Source organism: Lethenteron reissneri, chromosome 63 (genome assembly GCF_015708825.2).
Source record: "Lethenteron reissneri isolate LAM-NWPU_2019-01 chromosome 63, ASM1570882v1, whole genome shotgun sequence".
Lineage (NCBI taxonomy): Eukaryota > Metazoa > Chordata > Hyperoartia > Petromyzontiformes > Petromyzontidae > Lethenteron > Lethenteron reissneri.
In genome coordinates, this window is record NC_083841.1 from 1,004,728 (window position 1) to 1,024,225 (window position 19,498).

Sequence of the window (19,498 nt, forward strand, 5' to 3'; positions counted from 1 at the left end):
AAGATTGTTGCCTCAATCTTGATGTGAAGATTGTCGCCTCAATCTTGATGTGAAGATTGTCGCCTCAATCTTGATGTGAAGATTGTCGCCTCAATCTTGATGTGAAGATTGTCGCCTCAATCTTGATGTGAAGATCGTCGCCTTAATCTTGATGTGAAGATTGTTCCCTCAATCTTGATGTGAAGATTGTTGACTCAATCTTCACATCAAGATTGTCGCCTCAATCTTGATGTGAAGATTGTTGACTCAATCTTGATGTGAAGATTGTCGCCTCAATCTTGATGTGAAGATCGTCGCCTTAATCTTGATGTGAAGATTGTTCCCTCAATCTTGATGTGAAGATTGTTGACTCAATCTTCACATCAAGATTGTCGCCTCAATCTTGATGTGAAGATTGTCGCCTCCATCTTGATGTGAAGATTGTCGCCTCAATCTTGATGTGAAGATTGTTGACTCCCTGCTCAGTAGGTGACCTCTAAGGGAGACTGACAAAGCGCTGCTTCACCTGCAGGGGGCGCAGTCGCCTACCGTCAAACCGGGACGCAACTCTCAGGCGATGATGTTGCAATCACCAAAGAGGAACTTGAAACTTGAGCCACTGTTCTGGAACTTCGGTCGTTTTCTGTTCTTTGGTGCAGCAGCAGCAGCAGCGACGGGCCGTGAGCTTGTGTTGAGTTTCGATTTAAAGCTTTCGTAACTGCAGGGATTCATCTTCTTGTTTCTTTCGGTAAAGTCACGTAGAAGGGAAGTAATAAAATAATAAAAATAAAACATAATAAAATAATTATCACGACGTTTCGGCCACAACGCAAGCAGCCGTCCTCACCTGAGGACTTCCCTTCTACGTGACTTTACCTCCTTGTGTTGAGTGTCCACGAGTCAAGCGGAGGAGAGACGGCGCGGATTGTCACCATGAGGATGAGGAGGAAAGGCGACTTGTACAGCTGCTGTCGGCTCGCGTGTCTCCTGCTGGCCCTGGTGAGACCTTGTCGTCGTCTTCGTGGTGGTGTGAGGAGGGTGGTGAGGGTGGAGATGTGGCCAGGCCAAATCCCGTTGCGTTCAGATACCGGGAGCCCGTGTGGGTCTCTCTTGGCGACGTTGAATCTGTGGCGATGTGAAGCAGAGTGAAGTACTGTGTGTATATCACTGCGTTGTAGAGTCCGTGTGTGTGCTTAACTTCATCACACGGAGGCTTTCGCGACCAGAGTGTGTATTTACGCGATCTAACCCATGCAACATGTATTATGAATACTGTGCGTTGAACTTCTTTCGCACCGTACGTAGCCCATCGTGCTCACGGGATGTGTGGGCACGGTAATTTACAAGTCATTTTAAAAAGAGGTTCTGGTAGGAGATCGGGTTTGTGCCCGAATGAATGAGATATGAGAAGCTACGCGAGGTTGAGCATGCGTAGGATGGGGCGACCTCGTACCAGGTGGTATAGGCTGCGTGGTAGGAGGGCAGTGCTGCTGCTGCTGCCCTATCTATTGACCGAAATATACTAATAGGGGTTTTCCCCTTTTTTCTGGCAACAAAACTGACACCTTTTGCAAGGAATCATGCTTACATTAACCACAATACTGCAAACAAAAAACAATATACTCTGATAATTATCAGAGTATATTGTTTTTTGTTTGCATTTGACTGCAAGTATTGTGGTTAATGTAAGCATAAATCCTTGCAAAAGGTGTCAGTTTTGTTGCCAGATAAAAGGGGAAAACCCCTATTAGTAGATGTTACATTTCTTCTGCGTGAATCCCAATTGATTAATTTTCAGAAAAGAATTAAAGTTGGACCCTGACCTCGACACACAATGGCTTCTCTCTGGTCTTTGCACTGTTAAGTGAATGATGCCCTTTCATGCCATGCTAGTTATGGTCGGCTCACCTCTCCTCCACCACACCCCACTTTCAGAATGTTTAATAATAATCAGTTTAACTTCATTGCCTCAGGCTCATGAGCCTTCCTTGCAGGGTTCAGTGTGAATGCACTCGGCTCACAGGGCCAGATAAGAATCATGTTGTTTTTGTTTTATGAATGGATGTTATCTAATCAGGTGAAAAATATTGATATGCACAGCCTCTTTTGATATGTTGCCTCTTGAGCATCTTTATTTTATCAGAAGAAACCATTACAAATAACAAAAGCCTGACGTTATCCAGTACAGATAACAAAGTGGTTAATACATTGTAACAACAATAGTCCAAACTATGTTTAATATGTCGGCTTTGACGACCAACATTTTCTATAAGAGTTTTTTTGGGTGTGATCACGTAAATATACTCTCCTACACACCGGTGTGCTGAACTAGCAAGTCATTGGCATGTTTAGTTTTCGTGACAAACCTTACTAGTTGGCTGTCAGTTGTGGCGGGTTTAACGACACATTTATATTTACGAGATCTATAATCCCAAATTATGTTTACCTCTCGTGGAAAATGATCAAGGTGATTGAATAGCAGTTCCTGGCTATCTGTCAGCCGTAATTTTTACCCAGCGTCGATGGTTTGTGCAGTAGCAGCACGTCTGTTGGGCTACAAGGAAGATCCCTCGTTTGTTGGGCAGCTTAAATGCACATTCTTGAAACAAAATGGTGGCTATTGGGGCTTCTTAAGATGGAGGCGAGTGAACTCACTCCGCTTGAAGGGATATTTAGAGCTCGCGTTTCACACAAGTAGAGACAAAGTTAAGGTTTTTTTTATTTAAACGCCTGGGCTCCCTGCCAGCGGTCCCAATGAAATGAGTTGCGGTCCCAGCCGGTGATCTAAATGAGGGAGGCTGGCCACAAAAGTAAAAAGCCACTGGAGATGCCAGTAAACATTTCACTTTCTACCCTTTTAAATACCCTCTAATATTCCCCTAACGCAGCTAACCAACAAACGTGTCATAGTTTGAGCAGGTAGAGGGCATCACCGTCTTCTTGAAGAGCATCCACGATGAAGCCAATTTACCATGAGCCAGTTCTATTTCCATCAGCCGAGCTGCACAGGTAGTGTGCCGACTTAGCTCATCACGATTTTCATAGACAAGACAATAAATAACGTAAATAATTTGTCTATTATCGCTAAATTTACTTGTCAGCGCGAACCTTTAAGCCAGCACAAACCGAGCCACTGGTGTGTGTCTGTGTATGTAACGAGGCTCACGGTCCCAGCTCATATCTCGTGTGAGCCTGGAGCACCGTGCGGAGCCTGGGGCTGGCAGAGTCACTGGGACCGTGAAGATCGTTAACGTGGGGAACGGAGCCCATGGCTCCACTGTGCAAGCCGTGCCACGGTTTCCCAGCTCTACTGTTGATGATGCTGGTGATGATGATAATCACAATTATGCTACTGGTGCTGTTGGTGCTTGTGATTACACTGTGTATATTAATCTTAGATGGTAGTGGTCATAGAGTTGGTGGTGTGATGCTAGACATGACATTAATGCTCATATGCCCAAGTCCCATTACTTCTTTTCAAGAATGTTCTGTGAGTAAGGTTCACCATTTTTTGTTGAAATGCCAATCCTAAAACCTGGATTCAAGCAATACACTTGTCCAGTCAATGATACCGTCATGTACATTATAAGCCAAACCTTATTTCTGTATTTTAAGTAAATGTGTGTATGCGTATATGACCAGATTTATTTGAATTGATTCACACCGGGTACAAGTTCGGGATGCGTCTTACTCTGTGGAGCGTCTTATAATGTAGAGAATTTGGTATGAAAAAGCAGTGCCTTGGTCCAATAAATACAACTATATTAATGTCTTTGTATTTTATCAATAGGCTGTTCTTGCCACCGCAATCGAAGGCCCAGCTGTGAATTCAGAATGTGCCAAAGGATCCTACAGATCGGAGATTGGTCACTGCTGCCTGTTGTGTCGAGCAGGTATGTATGAAAACACACACACTGAGTCACCCAACACACAGGACTGGCACTACTACCACTGAAGATCAAGGTCAAGGAAAGCATTCTCACGTGACCTTGTCTCAAACCTTAACCCTGAGTCCTAAACTCTAATTTCTAATCCCAACCCTAACCCCATGGCCAAACCCCAAAATATTACCATACAAAAATAAGGAATCTGGGCATGCATGGCTTAAAATGAATTAATTAGGAATATAGGTTAAAGGGAAAATTGTATGTTGAACTTCTTTTGCACCGTACGTCGCCAACCGTGCTAATCGGAGGTGCGATTGGAAAATGTGACAAACTGGCTGGCAGCAGTGATGCAGCGATAGACCACTGCAGCGGTTTTTTTTTTTATTCATCAGTGCAATATGGTCACCAATATTCACAACTACAATGTCTGCAGACTGAAAACTGAACACCTGAACCCTAAAAAACATCACTTAATTAATAAAGAACAAAAACTTCATCACATATCTCACAATGAAAGCACTGAGAGAAATTGCTCTTCACAGGGGTGCATTGCTGCTTTGTTCCCCTGTACCTCTCAGGGTCACACAAGACAATGGACTGTGCATCGGAGGGCCAGAATGCCATGTGTGAAGTTTGCCCTCATGACCAGTACATGGACCAAGACAATAATGCCCCGCGTTGTGAAAATTGCAGCCGCTGCAGAGAAGGTAAGGTAATGAATGTTAATTATAATGTTGGCTATGGCCAGAATTTTGCTTTGTGTCGCTATGTAATTAAGATGCCTATGCCCACATCACCTAAATGCAGCCAGTCGTGAAGAATGAACAGGTTTGAGCCTAGACGGTACTTGGATGAGTGACCATCATGCATAAAACAATTTGTAGCCTACTGCTGAGCTATGTTCTCAACAGAGACCAGTACAGCTAAATCAATTGTTGCCCAGTACTCTGCTCCAATGTCTGCGTTCCCTGCTTTCACCTACTCGTACTGACCAGCATGGTGAAGTAATGTCAAATAACTCCACCACGATCCACATGGTGGCAGGGTGTGAACTCCCTCGCCTGGTATGCTGGACGTCGTGGGTTTCAATCCCGACCCTGACGCCTGTTTATTTGGAGTTGGCATGTTCTCCCCGTGGTTGTGTGGATTTTTCCCTGGGTCCTCTGGTTTTTCTTTCCTTTAGAAACATGCGTCTAGAGTATTTGGCTGCTATAAATTTCCACGTGATAAGCCACTTCATTGAGCTCTCATTTGTTGGCAGCTTGCTTCTGAAAAAGAGCTATGTAGCTCAGTGGGCCTGACCTGGTTAAATACAAATAGTTAAATAGTTTAGTTTAAAACATGTTTGTGCAAACACACTGACCGCCAAGATTTTGACCTGTCAGCGAGTTAATTTTGTCATCAAATTCATCATTTTCATTCACACAAATGCCAATCTCTCTGATTCGACATGCAGATGAGGAAGCTGTTGTGAACTGCTCTGTGGCCCAGGACACCAAATGTGATTGCAAAGATGGACTCAAGAGAGACCCCACCTCAGATACTTGTGTCCCGATTGGAGGTAAGTTTACGAGTTGTTCACGCCAATTATAAATATTTGAATAGCATTGTCCGTCACTGTCACCCACAGTGGTGAATTGTTTCCACTGGGTCTTAGATTAAGAAAGAATTGGACACACTCCCTCAGGTTACCCAAACATCCCTCTGGGTAACAGAGGCATTGCTGTACTTGTTAAATTGCTACATTTAAGTGACATTTGTATGTCATCAACACCCACTAACGTTTAATTCACACTTAGTAGCTATTGCCTAGACATTTACACTTCAGTAGCACTTAAACATCACTAGAGTACAGTAAGCCTAAGTCATTTTCAGTCGCCATGATGCAGAGGTGAAAGTCTGAGGTTCACTAGATGCCAAAGACGGAAGAGTTCTTTCTGGTGGGTTTTATTTGCTAAATAAATGTTAAATAAATGCGATGCAATGACAGACGGAGTGCATCTAGCGGAGCACGTGACATCGTAGTCAATGAGTTCACCACATTCCATACAACAGACAAGGACATCACTTCAGATGTCCTAGAGCACACAAACGCACATCAATCGTACCCTCTAGCATGTACTCACATTGTACGGGATAGCATCATAAGTAAAACCTCATGTTAACAAGCGTTGATTGCATTTTCCAAACACAAATAGCAGAGTGCTTTGACCCATAACCGACCACACACAGCTTAATTCGTGCACAAACATTGTTCTGGTTGGAGATTTTGATTGACTGTCTCCAAATGTTGGCTTATTTGAATCTGGCTGGGGGAGGCTTTACTCTGCCACAGTGTGAAAGTTAAATGTTGGAAATGTAAAAGTCTTTTCAGTTTACAAGGGAAGCTCTTTTGAGCGATGTTTAAAAATTAAGTGTTGTGTTTTCAACAATGTTTTAAAGATGATGAATCTTCATAGAGGGTTTATTGCTTTTGTGCACCTGGATCATGTATTTAGAACTTCTTTTACACCGTACGTAGCTAACCATGCTAATTGGAGGTGTGGGGGAAGGACAAAAATAGTAATGTCAGGTGCGTTTGAATTGTATCTGCGCATGAGATGCGTTTCATGAAATGACTTTGTACTGATTATTTATGTTTTTCATATTCCCAGTTAATTGGCTTGCTATCCTTTTTGGGATTATCGTGATCATTCTGGTGTTCACCATTCTGGCGCTCATCGCTTTCAAGCGGAAATTATTTCCCGGTGAGTGTATAAGATGACGCGAATAAAATAAGATGTCTGGATACTGATTTATTGTTTTATATAATGTATATTGAAGCTTACTTTACAGGTACTAAACTAGAAAAACTCACAAGCATGTCTCGTGCGGATGTAAAGCTACCAATGTCCTGCTTTATCTGCCCTGGTCCCAGTCTCAGTTATTCCAAAGCGTCTGAGAAAATGCGACTTTGTTCCAATTTTAAATATTTTGGCCTCGCGATCAACTCGTGGTACAGCAGAGACTCCAATAATCCGCGTCGAGATGGGGAGACCTCCCCACGAATCCCCTCGCCTACGGCGCACCGCGGAGGTTCTGTCGCGGATTGACGGAGGAATCGGCCGCACGACCACGTTAGCCCAAAGTGTAGCACATCTGCTAGATGGCTCAATGTTTTAGGTTTTTATTTATTTATTTCATATTTTGGAGACCTTTTTTAAAAAATATATGAATAGGTTTTACCCTTTCTGGCAATAAACCAGGAGGTGTTAAGATATTCAAACACCAAATAGAAACCTTTTTGCAAGGAATCAAGAACTGCATTAACCACACGTACTTGTGGGGAACATGTAAACAAACATGCTCTGATAATATTTGCATTCTAGATTTGAAGTTTTCGTGACTGCAAGGATCCATACTCTTTGTTTTTTTCGGTAAAGTCACGTAGGTAAAAAAATATAAAATAAATTAAATCACGACGTTTCGGAAGCAACACAAGCAACCGTCATCAGGTTTAGACTGCTCAAGCAAAATTACTGAGGTGTATGAAGAGAGTTATTAAGAGACAACGTGTTTATATAGGGTGTTAGGGGGGGGGAGTCAAGGGGTGGGTATGTGGCAGGCGTGTGGACGGTCGGGCATGGGATTAGCATGAGTTAAGCCGATAGATAACCATCTGTTTTCTTTTGTGATGTCAGGGGAGGGGAGTTTGTGCATGGGTCCAGTGCCTGCACGACGAGTGATGGTTGTGTATCAGGCTGGAAGTAAAAAACTGGAAGAAATGGATATGGCTGTAAAATTATAAGGCAGCTAAAGTTAGACTTGGTTGATGACATCTTTCCAATGATTGCTTAATTTAAAACCATCCTCTCGGTTGAAGTTGTGTCTATGTTTGTATATCTGGATGGCTTCATGGACAAATCTTTGGTAGTATCCGGGAGGTTTGCAGAGTACTTTGGTATCGGAGAAAACAATATCATGAGAACCCGCTGTGTTGAATTAATGATCAGCTACGGCCGAAGAATTCGTTCTGCCGTGTTTCAAATCTGACTTGTGCTCGCGAATTCGGTCAAAAATATGTCGTTTCGTCTCCCCGATATAGCAGTCACCGCAGGTACAACTCAGTTTGTAAACACCGGGGTACTGTAAGTCAGGAATGACATCCTTTACGGATGGGATCAGATCACGGATTTTGTGTACTGTATTGAATCGGACCTGGATCTTGTGTTTCTTTAGAATTGTGGAAATCGTTTTGGTAATGCCTGCTATCTTCTTGTTTCTTTCGGTAAAGTCACGTAGAAGGGAAGTAATAAAATAATAAAAATGAAACATAATAAAACAATTCTCTTCGTGAGAATTGTTTTATTATGTTTCATTTTTATTATTTTATTACTTCCCTTCTACGTGACTTTACCGAAAGAAACAAGAAGATGAATCCCTGCAGTCACGAAAGCTTTAAATCGAAATGCCTGCTATGTATGGCAACGTGATGATTTGATCGGAGTCTCAGGGGGTTGTTTCTACATGGTGGGAGAAACAGCTTGGCGGATAGCACGGTCCAAGTATCCGTTCATCTTGAGTGCCAGATGTACATGTTTTAATTCACTGGCCAGGTGGTGTTGGTCAGAGATGCAGTGGGCCCTATGGTATAGTGTTTTGATGAGGGAATTCTTTTGAGCCGGGTGGTGGTGGGAATCAGGCTTCAAGTAGGAATCTGTGTGGGTGGCCTTCCTGTAAACAGAATGTCCCAAAGAGCTATTGGGCCTCCTCTCAAACAGAACATCCAAGAATGGTAGCTTGCCATCCTTCTCCACTTCCATGGTAAATTTGATGGATGGGTGTCTGGAATTGATGTGGTCTAGGAATTGGTTCAATGCTGGGAGGTCATGTGGCCAAATGACGAAAGTGTCATCCACATATCTCTTCCACAGGGAAAGATGCAGGGTGGATGTCTGGATGGCATCTGTTTCAAATTTCTCCATGAAAACATTGACTATCACTGGTGACAAGGGGGAACCCATAGGGGTACCCTAATTTTGTTTGTAGAAGGTACCATTCCAGGTGAAGTACGTGTTGGTGAGGCAGTGCCGAACCAGCTCAGGGACATTCGGGTTCAGTCCATGTTGGACTAAGTCTTCAATTATTGTTATGGTGTCAGGCACTGGAACCTTGGTGAACAGAGAAACCACATCAAAGCTGATGAGGACATTGTCAGGAGACAGTACAATGTCCTTGACCATAGAGACATAGTGGGTTTAGTTAAGTACTGCTGAGGTGGTCTTGCAATTGAAGGGAAGCAGAGTATCCGATAAAAAATGGGCTAGCTTGTAGGTAGGTGAGTTGATCATGGACACGATGGGCCGTAGTGGGGTACCTTCTTTATGGATCTTGGGAAGACCATAGAATCTGGGAGGTCTTGCAGCCGACGGTTTTAGGGAGGGCCGTTTGATTGGTTTGATTAGGGAAGTCGAACTAGTCATGATCTTGTTTGTTTTGTATATATTTGCATTGTCTTTAAAACTGATTGACCTACCTCAGAGACAGCCTTCTTTTGGGCCTAGTCTCATCAGTGTCAGATCAGAGAACGCCAAAAGGTGAACAGCACAAGGACAATGCACTATCAGGGCATTTATGGCTCAGGGTGAGCAGCACATCTGAACACTTGTTTTATAGAGCAGATAGAGAGATGTGAGGGAGAGAGAGGAGGGCATTAACAGAGGAAGATAGAGGAGAGAGTGAGAGAAGGGTGGCGAGGAAGGGAGATGGAGGAGGGAGGTGAGGGCGGGAGCTGGAGCACGGATGAAGAGATGGAGAGATGGAGAGGAGAGGGCTGGGGAGAGAGTGAAAGGCCATGACACGGAGAGGAAAGAGATGAAGCACAACGGAAAGAGGAGAGCGAGAGAACGCGACAAGCGGTGGGAAAGAGGATTAGGGAGAGGCAAGAGAGACTAAAACGGGGAATTGAGAGTTGGGAATAAGGAGAGCGAGGGTGAGAGGTGAGAGAGAAACAAGAAGAGGAATCGTGGGGAGGGAAGTGGGAGAGAGTGGAGGGAGGAGAGCACTACAGAGGGAGGGAGCGGTAGAAGAGGGGACAGAGAAACATAAAAACAGACAAGGCGAGAAATTGAGATTAATTGGGATATACGGAACAGAGAAGATGAGAGAAAGGTGAAGAGCGACAGGGCTCTCTGTATTCAATAAAAGTTTTGCTGGCTGGCTGGCTAGGAGGGACAGACAGACGATCGCCTTTAAAGGACGTGCAGGTTGCAAGTGTGATTTTTTTCAATAAATCAGGAATAGCTGCCTATAGATTTGATTAGAGTATTAATGATCTCATCATGGTACTTTATTTACAGAACACTGGACGAAAGAGGCTGAAGAAAAATGGAAATTGATTAAGAAAAAAGTTCAAGTAAGTGAGGTGGCCCAGGGACTCGTAATAGATATGTCTGAGCATTGTTCTAATACTTTTGTGATCTTGAATTGTATCCATGAGTAGTCATCAGAGATCAGACTCGGTTTGGTGATGTCAAACAATTGAAAGTCAATGTCTCCTGGTGGTTGGATAAGAGAGATCAGAGGTTGTTGCGTGATGTCATCGTCTGGCCCTGATCTGCCACCGGCAGTGCAGTTCCGCTGTGAATGCCTTGGCAGGCCCAGTGCCGGAGTGTGCCAGGGCACGGCGTCAAGGGCTCGGTGAGGACGGTGACACCGGCGTGGCGGGTGCCCAGACACGACTGGCAGAGTTTTTGGTCCTCTGAGTTGTGCTGATGGGGGGGGGGCGGGGGTGTGAGTGACCGTTCTCTTTTCTACAATCCACACGGCCACTTGTAAGAAGTGGGGGAGTGTCTCATCTTGCTCTCTCTCTGCCATTACTCCCACCCATGTAGTGTTCCACTTCCTCCTCTCTCTCTCCGCTCGTTCCAGTCCTGGCCCACGATCTCCACATCCACTCTGCAGGGATTCATGTCAAAGTTTACCACTTCAAATGACCTCTCTCTAGGCCAGCCTGTCGTCCTCTGACCTGGTGCCTCCATATTCATCTCCTTTCTTCTCGCCTCGTGTGACACGTCAGCTGAGTCAAAGTTTAGCTCGTGTCACACGGTTATCCTTCTTTCCTTCTTCCTCGTCTCTTTATTTCTGACCTGGCTGAGTATCCAATGGTGAATGGAAAATCCACACCACCACCTGTGGTGTGTGGAGAGTGGCGTTCGTCATTTCCAAACTGGGTATGGGGCGCCTGTCACTTTATTATATAACCCAAGTAAAAGCAATATCGGTCGGCATAAATACCTGCCTTTAACCTAAGAAAATGTTTGTTAAATATAAAATGAAAATTTAATGTGGACTAGCTTGTGATTCAAACTCAGGAACAAATGAATGCTGTTTACATTGTTTGGATGTGTTTCCTATATGAAACGTGCTGATAGACCAAAATGTGAGCATCGTGTTCAGTCCTATTGAGAGAATGCTTCTTTATCTCACTTTTAGAGACCAGGACAGCTAAAGACACGGAATCTCATCCAGGCCAATAAGGACAGGCTGACAGCATGGATCGGAATGGATCCATTCCCTATTCTGGAGTACATGGATACGCATTCTCTGATCACACGGGAGGTCTACAATGAAGCCAAGAAAGAGCATGGACCAGAATGTGCAAACTACTTGCTGTTGAAATGTATTGCTGCTGGTAACAGCCAATGCCAGAGGCTGCTGGAAGCACTCCTTGATGTGCATGAAAGCTACCCTCAGATGCAGACATGGCTGATGGACCTGGGTAAATATTTTATTTTACATTCGACTAATAATAATCATACATTCTTTACAGTGATGTCCGCTTGCATTTTGGGTCTCTCTCATTCTGTGCAGAACATTGCATCCTTCTGTCTTCAAATAATAAAACCTCTGGAAGCCAGACTCAGTTACACCAGAGTTTTGGGTGTGCCAAAAAACTAAAGATTTCAATCATAAACCCAAAAAATTGCAGGTGAAACACTCTTAACGTGAGAACTAAGTTATGGACAGAAAGATTCAGCGTTGTGTGGTCATTCAACTTGAGGATCCAAAGGGGAGATTGCAATGTACAGGTAGTCGCCGAGTTACGATGGTCCGACTTACGATATTTCGATCTTACGATGGCGGTAGTGATGCGACAAAATTGTAAAATATTTTAAATTTCGCGCGGCAGGCAAACGAAGCAGCGTACGAGGTACGATACTGTACGTTGGGACGATACGTTCAATGCATGTTAAAAGTTTTTATAGCAGATAGGATTGTTTCCTGAAAAAACTTTCTATTAAATTGCAGTTCATATAGGTAGGCTAAGAATATACTTTTTTTTACTTTACATTGTACTGTGCAATATACAGTATTGTAATTAATAAATACATACAGTATATAGTTTATACAGTACAGGACTGTAAATTGCTCTGTTTTGCTAAATTATCACCATTCTTTAAGACTTCTGGGTAGGCTATACCATCTTCGACTTAGGATATTTTTGACTTACGATGGGGTCGTCGTAACGCATCTCCATTGTAAGTAGATATATTTATATTTTATTTGTTAAATTGTATTTAATTTGTTTTTAAAGGTATCCAAAACTAAGAGCACAGGGTACCGAGTACCATGTAGTCAGATAAACCAGACAACACACAGACAGACACACTGTGTCACTAACAAACCGGACAACACACACAGACAGACACACTGTGTCACTAATAAACCAGACATTATACACAGGCAGATACACCGTGTCACCAACATGCAGAGACAAGCGCTATCACGAACACACGCGCACCACCCAACACAAACGTGCACAGTCACACGTTGATAACTTGAACAACTCAATACAAATAAGTGAGTGCGCTCACCACACCTGTAACGCGATGCACGTTATCGCAACAAATTCAACAGCGATGCCCACAACTGCAACAGCTCTTGCAAAGCAGCAAAGGCGTAGCGAGGATATTTTGAGCCCGGGGACGAACTATAAAATTGGCGCCCCCCGCCCCCCCCCCCGTTTAATCACATACCAAAATGTAATTACATGACATGTAGGCTGTGTGTGGCGGGATATATAAACGTTTAGGTTGAGGTGTAGATTTGTGCAGTAGTTTCAGGCTGCCGCGCCCACCGCAATAAGTTATAATGTAACTTTTGATTTAAAGCTTTCGTGACTGCAGGGAATAAATAAAACATAATAAAATAATTCTCAATTAAAATTTTATTAAGTTTTATTTTTATTGTTTTATTATTTCCATTCTACGTGACTTTACAGAAAGAACCAAGAAGATTATAATGTAACGTTGTAAGCCTCATTTTGGCGCCCCTTTACCTTGGCGCCCGGGACACATGTACTCCCCTGCCCCCCCTTAGCTACGCCTCTGCAAAGCAGCATACTTACTCGTGCAACAAGCACAGCGGTTTGCAACAGCTGCAACACTTCCGAAACGAGCACGGTTATGGGAAAACAGTGAGGAGGAATGAACCACCAACGGACAACGGTTGGGGACAAGCTCCTTGATTCAGAGCCCACGCATCTAGGGGTCGGCACGGTTTGGCTCAAACCACCAAACCGCGGTTTGAACCGAACCAAATCGGTTTGGTTTGGCTCTGTTTGAACTGGTTCGGTTTGGTTTGGGGCTACGAAAACCGACTCGGTTTGGCTCGGACAGGGTGGAACCGGCTCAAACTAGTTTGGTTGGTTGTAAAGGCGACACGAAAGGACATGCTGTAGTTGCCTTTGCCTGCGAATTCACTTTGCAATTGCATCTCCATGGCTCGAGCGGCTCAAGACGGCGCCATCCCCGGCGGCTCCAGCATCACAAGGTATCTCATCCACGACGTGGAAGAGACCAAACACGCCGGTAGCGACAAGGAGCCGATGGCGAGCGAACGTGAGAGCCCGGACGCCACGCGCGGCGACACGCGGCAGAGCCTCATGCGCACCCTCGGCGCCGCAGCGCTGCAGACCGCGACGCAGCCCAAGCCCAAGAAGGCCCGTGTGTCCCGAGCGCTGTGGCACGACGAGTACTTTGAGACGAGCCAGGCCGCGGGCGACGTGCAGAGCCGGACCTGCAAGATCTGCACCCTCCAGTACGCGGGCTCCACCTCCTCGGGCACCCGTATCAAGCATCTCAAGACCCATGGGATCGTCGACCCCGAGTCGCCCACGGTCGTCACGTCGCCGCCGACGGGGAAGGGTTTGCTCGGGCAGTCCAAGATGGCCACGCCCATGTCAGCGCACGCGAGCAAGGCCATGGACAGCTTTGTCGCCGAGTACATCGCGACGAGTGGTCTAGGCCATAAACACGTAACATCGGATCCCTTTACGACTCTTCTTCAACGAGCTGCCCCAGGTTACGAGCCCAAGTCTGAGCGCACGGTCAAGCGCCGCATGCTCGAGATGTATGTCGTCCTCAAGCTACTCGTGCTACAGTACTTTACTACTTTTGGCTCTTGCGTCTCCTTGACCTACGACGGTTGGACAAACGACGCCATGACCGGCTTCTTCTCGGTCACCCTCCACTGGATGGACCCGGCGTCGTTCTCCATGTGCAACTGCATCATTGACTTCTTTTGGGTGGCCCCGGGCGAAGGCGTGGGCAAGCGCATGGCGCAGCGCCTGCACGAGCTGCTCGACGACTTTGGCGTGTGGCCGCGCCTGCTCGCCGTCGTCACCGACAGCGGTTCTGACGCCGTCGCATCCGCCAAGTCCCTCACGCTCCTCGAGGGGAGCAACCTGCGCTCGACGTGCTGCTTGCGGTGCATCGCGCACTGCGTCAACCTCGGCGTCAAGGCCTCATTCGGCGCGTTCGAGACACTGCTGCGCAGCCTCCGCGCGACGCTCGGCGCTATCCGCAAGAGCAAGACGAAGAGGGCGGCCTACACGTCGCTCGCGCGGCACTACCTCAAGTGCCCGCTGCAGCCGCCTTGCCTCGACGTGGTCACACGTTGGGGTAGCACGTACGTGATGCTCACGGCGTCGCTAAGGCAGCGCCAAGTGATCGACGCCATCTGCCTTGAGCCCGGCTGGTCGCGGAGCCAGGCCGGCTTGTCGGACGAGCAGTGGGAGCAGGCGGCGCTGCTCTTGCCAGTTCTTGGAGAAGCCGGCGGCCATCTCCGATGCCATGGGCGCCGAGGAGTAGTGCACCATCTCGAACGCCATCACGGCGCAGGAGGCTCTCTTGAGCCACTGCATGACCCACCGCCCAAGTCCTCATGTGGTCGTGAGCTCGGCCGCCGTGACCATCTCCGACTACATGGTCAAGTACAGCGACCTTCTCTCGTCCGAACCAAGCCGCGTCGCCCGCTTTCTCGACCTGCGCCACCCCAAGCCCGCGGCCTCGAGCACCGAGTACAGCAATATCAAGGACATGATGACGGACATTCTCAACCAGCGCTACCCAGCGTTGACGACGGACGCGGCGCCGAAGGCGGCGCCGCGTGGCGGCATTAACATCCTCTTTGACATGGTCTACGCGCCCAACGCTCACGACGGCGCCGCCTCCGAGGTCGACCGCTTCCTGCTTGAGCCGACTCAGGACCTGAGCTTGGACGTCGTCGAGTGGTGGAAGCTGTACGGCGGCAAGTACCCGCGCCTACGACGCGTGGCCCTCGACTATTTGCCTATCCCGGCGTCGTCCGTGCCCTCCGAGAGAGCAAACTCGGCCGCCAAGCGCTCCTTTCTCGACCAACCAAACCTGCACAAGTGCACGTTCAAGGCCGAGATGTGTGTGCGCTCGTGGGCGCGGATGTTGCCTAGTGTTGGGGTTTCACTGCCATTGAACTACCACACTGCGTTCAAGGACATTGGGCGTGCCAAGCTTGAGGAGATGGCTGTGGACGACATCGTCGTCCAGTACTTGCTGGTGAATCTCAATATGAAGAAAGCCTGCGTAGAAATTAGCGATTAATACACTTGATATTTGTATTGAATGCGAATATTGTTTGCCGCGCATCTTTTCGGTTCAAGCCAACTCAAGAGGTTTGGTTTAGCTTAGTTTGGTTTGGTTTTGGTTTGGTTTGGTTCAGTCGTCGCTGGTTTGGTTTGGTTTGCTCAATTTGAAACCAGTTTGAGTCGGTTCAAACCGTGCCGACCCCTACACGCATCACAAACACCGCTGTTTTAACACCTGCGGTGTCAACCTCCGACAGCCTCCCTGTGTAGCTGGACAACTGCATGACGCTTTCCACGAGACCCTGGCTACCAAATCCTTGGCCACTGATGGAGAATGTCTATGTGGGCATCGTGCGGTCACATGAAACAATTTGTCTTTTCCCTGCAGCTCCGATTAGCACGGTTGGCTACGTACGGTGTTAAAGAAGTTCAACGTACGTACATAATTGGTCAGATCATTACGTGGCCCAACTCAGTCAATTATGAATTGTAGTTTTTATATTAGGCACTGCGCATGCGAGACAAGAATATACCTCCTGTAAAATAATGTCGTGCAACAAACACACAGTACTCCCTTATGTGTCGAGAGCTGTCAGCCTAGATGCATGAAAGTAATCATGTGTGTTCAATTACGAGTTTGTGAAATGAACTTAATGCACCACAATTTGGATTTATGAAGCATCTGACCACGACCACACCTCGGGATGATGTACAAACAGGTGGAGCATTCCCATTTGACCAATGCGGTCCATATGGAACTTTTGTCTTAAGCTTTGATTGACTCCATCTGGAACCGTACCACGATTGACGATGTCTGCGTTGTGCATTCACTCTTCTCACCAACCTAAATCCCACAGACGTCAAGCGGCTGATTCCAACGTTCGAGGGAATCTTCCGCAAGAAGGTTCGCAGAGCGAAACCTGACCTCAAGCACTGGATCGGTGTGGAGACTCAACCCCTCGTGGAGCATATGAAGAGGCAGAACTCCACGATGATGCAACAAATCCCTGATGGCTTCCCATCATCCTCTGATCTCATTGACTTTGTCATTGATCATGAGGAGGAGTTCTGTCGGGCACTGGTGTCTGCCTTGAAGGATCTGCCAGATCAGTATCCAAATGCCCAGCCTTGGCTGAATCGGTCCCGTATTTGATCTAAAATGCCGCTGCGAGAATTATAAGCTCAAAATCGAATCCCGAATCGATTTAAATATCTAAATTGCAGTCTTCAAGATCCTCCATGCCAACGTTGCCCAGGGTATCTCTCTACTCCACTCCACGCACTCTCCCACCTCTCTCTCTACTCCACTCTACGCACTCTCCCACCTCTTCTGTCTCATCTGACCTCACTCCCTTATGTGCATTCTACATCCTAGCAGCTGAGACTTCCATTCTGTCAAAGCCACCAGTCAACCTTTGTTCAGTGGGAGGTCGCTCTTTATCCTCTGCTGCCCCCAAGGTCTGGAACTGCCTTCCCCCAGCCCGCACACGCCACTGCCTGCCCCTGCTCAGGTCCAGACCCAACACTGCTTTGTTTCCACATCCGATAGCTGCCTATCAAATAAACAGCTGTTTCTGTACAGTGCCTTGGGATGCAGGTGCATGAAGGCACTGCATATTGAATGCTCTGGGTTCGAGTGCTATGGATGGGTCTCTCTCCCAAATTGTGTCACAGTGCATCTATCTGAATATTATATTAAGGCAGCGGCACTCATATAGTAGTCCTAGCAGTCGCTAAGCCATCGATGGGGCCGTGGTTTCAAACGTTCCTGCGGGTGTCACGAGCCATTTCCCCTAGCCAGGCCTACTGGATAGGCTTCATGTCCACATCATCTACCACGATGATGATCTGTGAGTAGCACCATGCTGAGCGTCAGAGTCCTGGGTTATGTTTCTGAGCTCCCAACTTGAGTTAAATGAAGCGATGGTATCTGGTGTGCCTGATACCATCTGTTTCATCACTAAAGCCTGCGGTCATTGTGTTTTAAATTCTTAATGTTAGTTAATGGGTGATATGTTCCATGTACATTGTCTTAAAAAGTTACTGTATAGTGGAATCTTTCCTAAATATATCGTATGTTCTTTATCTATTACGTGTTTTAAGTTAGGTTTATCGGTGCATATTTCCTCTATAGAACTTTGTTGTACAGTTTGTTCTCCTGTAACGCTGCGTTTTCATAATGCAAATTGTATAGAACACAATTTGCGTGAACAGAACCACGTAGCGCGAGTAGGAATAAGCGGTTGTACGGCTGCCTCGGCGTAGCGTCATCGCCACACGAGGCATTGGGATGCTGCTGGATGCTTCTAGATGCTACCCACGCCTCGGTGATTGTTCAGCCTGCATACGCATCTCACGTGTTATCGCCGACCGCTTTATTTATGAAACGCGATTTTCCCATTACGCGGTGTTCGTCAGGAACGCAACCACTACCGCGTTATAGGAGAGCAGACTGTACTCTGAAAATATTGGTGCATAAGTGGCCGTGGTGCTGAGAATATCGGTGCCCCTGTGATGAATCTGACTGCTCAGGTTTACTGATGTGATGGTCTCAGCTCGGTCACCAACAACTGCCCATGAAAAAAAAACATTACACCAAATTTCATTATGCACTTAATTTGGGAACATTCCAGCTCTGAAATTTGTAAAGAGAGTTGACGGTCATGCAGTGAACATTACTCTCATCTGGCAGGGCAGATGAGAAAGCAGTATCCCATTCTGTGTAGACCCAGGTCACTTGAAGCGATCTCGGAGGTGGCTCTGTGGTATCGGCTTCTTTGCGCCATTCACGAACACAACACGTCGCACTCTGGTGTGAGAGATCAGACTAGATCATTTGTGTTCAATTTAAAGCTTTCGTGACTGCAGGGATTCATCTTCTTGTTTCTTTCAGTAAAGTCACGTAGAAGGGAGATAATAAAATAATAAAACTTTATAAAATACAATTCTCACGACGTTTCGGCCACAACGCAAGCAGCCGTCCTCAGGTGAAGAACAGGTCTGTCGGAAAGACAGCGTCTGTGTATCTGGTGCTCATTCAGACGCTCTTTCCGACAGACCTGTTCTTCACCTGAGGACGGCTGCTTGCGTTGTGGCCGAAACGTCGTAAGAATTGTATTATTTTATTATGTTTTATTTTTTATTATTTTATTATCTCCCTTCTACGTGACTTTACCGAAAGAACCAAGAAGATAGATAATTTGTGTTCGTCACTTGGCAATGTGAGCACAATTGGGATAACATCGAGGGAAAAAGAAAAACAATAAAAATGTGCCACATTGTGAGTTATATAATTGACTAGCTTTACTACCCGGCTTCAACCGGGAATGGAATTCTTGTCTTGGATTAATGCACGGCCTACGCGGAGGGTTGGGGGGGGCGTGACGTCAGTAGGCATACTGCGTGACGCTGCCACATGCGGGTGACATCACAGATGTGACGTCACCGCTCACTTGGCGTGCAAAATATATCCAAAAAAAATACAAAAGTCTTTTTATAATTTTTGCATGGTGTACATTCTGGAAAGTACCCACATGGCAAATTTCAAGTTTGTTGCATGCCGGGAAGTACGCTAAACATTTTGAACAGACACATAATCACAAATTTCCCTTTTATATATATATAATATTACTAATCGATTGTTTATTTCGCGAATGCTGTTACACGTGACTTCCACACGGTTAGAGCAACAGATACACAAGGAAACAAGCATTAAGTCCGTATTATGTCGACGTTCTTGTCAGTGGAC

General features: G+C 46.2%; 1 protein-coding gene across 1 annotated transcript; it reads left to right on the forward strand.

Moving 5' to 3' along the window:
- Positions 1-615: 615 nt before the first annotated feature.
- On the forward strand, positions 616-18,657 carry LOC133358859 (uncharacterized). The gene is made up of 8 exons (XM_061577313.1): positions 616-978; positions 3,770-3,872; positions 4,445-4,573; positions 5,323-5,427; positions 6,521-6,613; positions 10,205-10,260; positions 11,340-11,625; positions 16,608-18,657. Exons 1-8 carry the CDS (start codon positions 913-915, stop codon positions 16,901-16,903), a joined length of 1,134 nt encoding a protein of 377 aa, XP_061433297.1. The 5' UTR covers positions 616-912; the 3' UTR covers positions 16,904-18,657.
- Positions 18,658-19,498: the final 841 nt, after the last annotated feature.

Excerpts from the sequence above, each read along its gene's own strand:
- LOC133358859 (XM_061577313.1), top strand. The coding sequence starts at position 913 with ATGAGGATGAGGAGGAAAGGCGACTTGTACAGCTGCTGTCGGCTCGCG. Across the intron at positions 4,574-5,322 it reads TTGCAGCCGCTGCAGAGAAG|ATGAGGAAGCTGTTGTGAAC; the intron begins GTAAGGTAATGA and ends TTCGACATGCAG. Across the intron at positions 5,428-6,520 it reads TACTTGTGTCCCGATTGGAG|TTAATTGGCTTGCTATCCTT; the intron begins GTAAGTTTACGA and ends TCATATTCCCAG.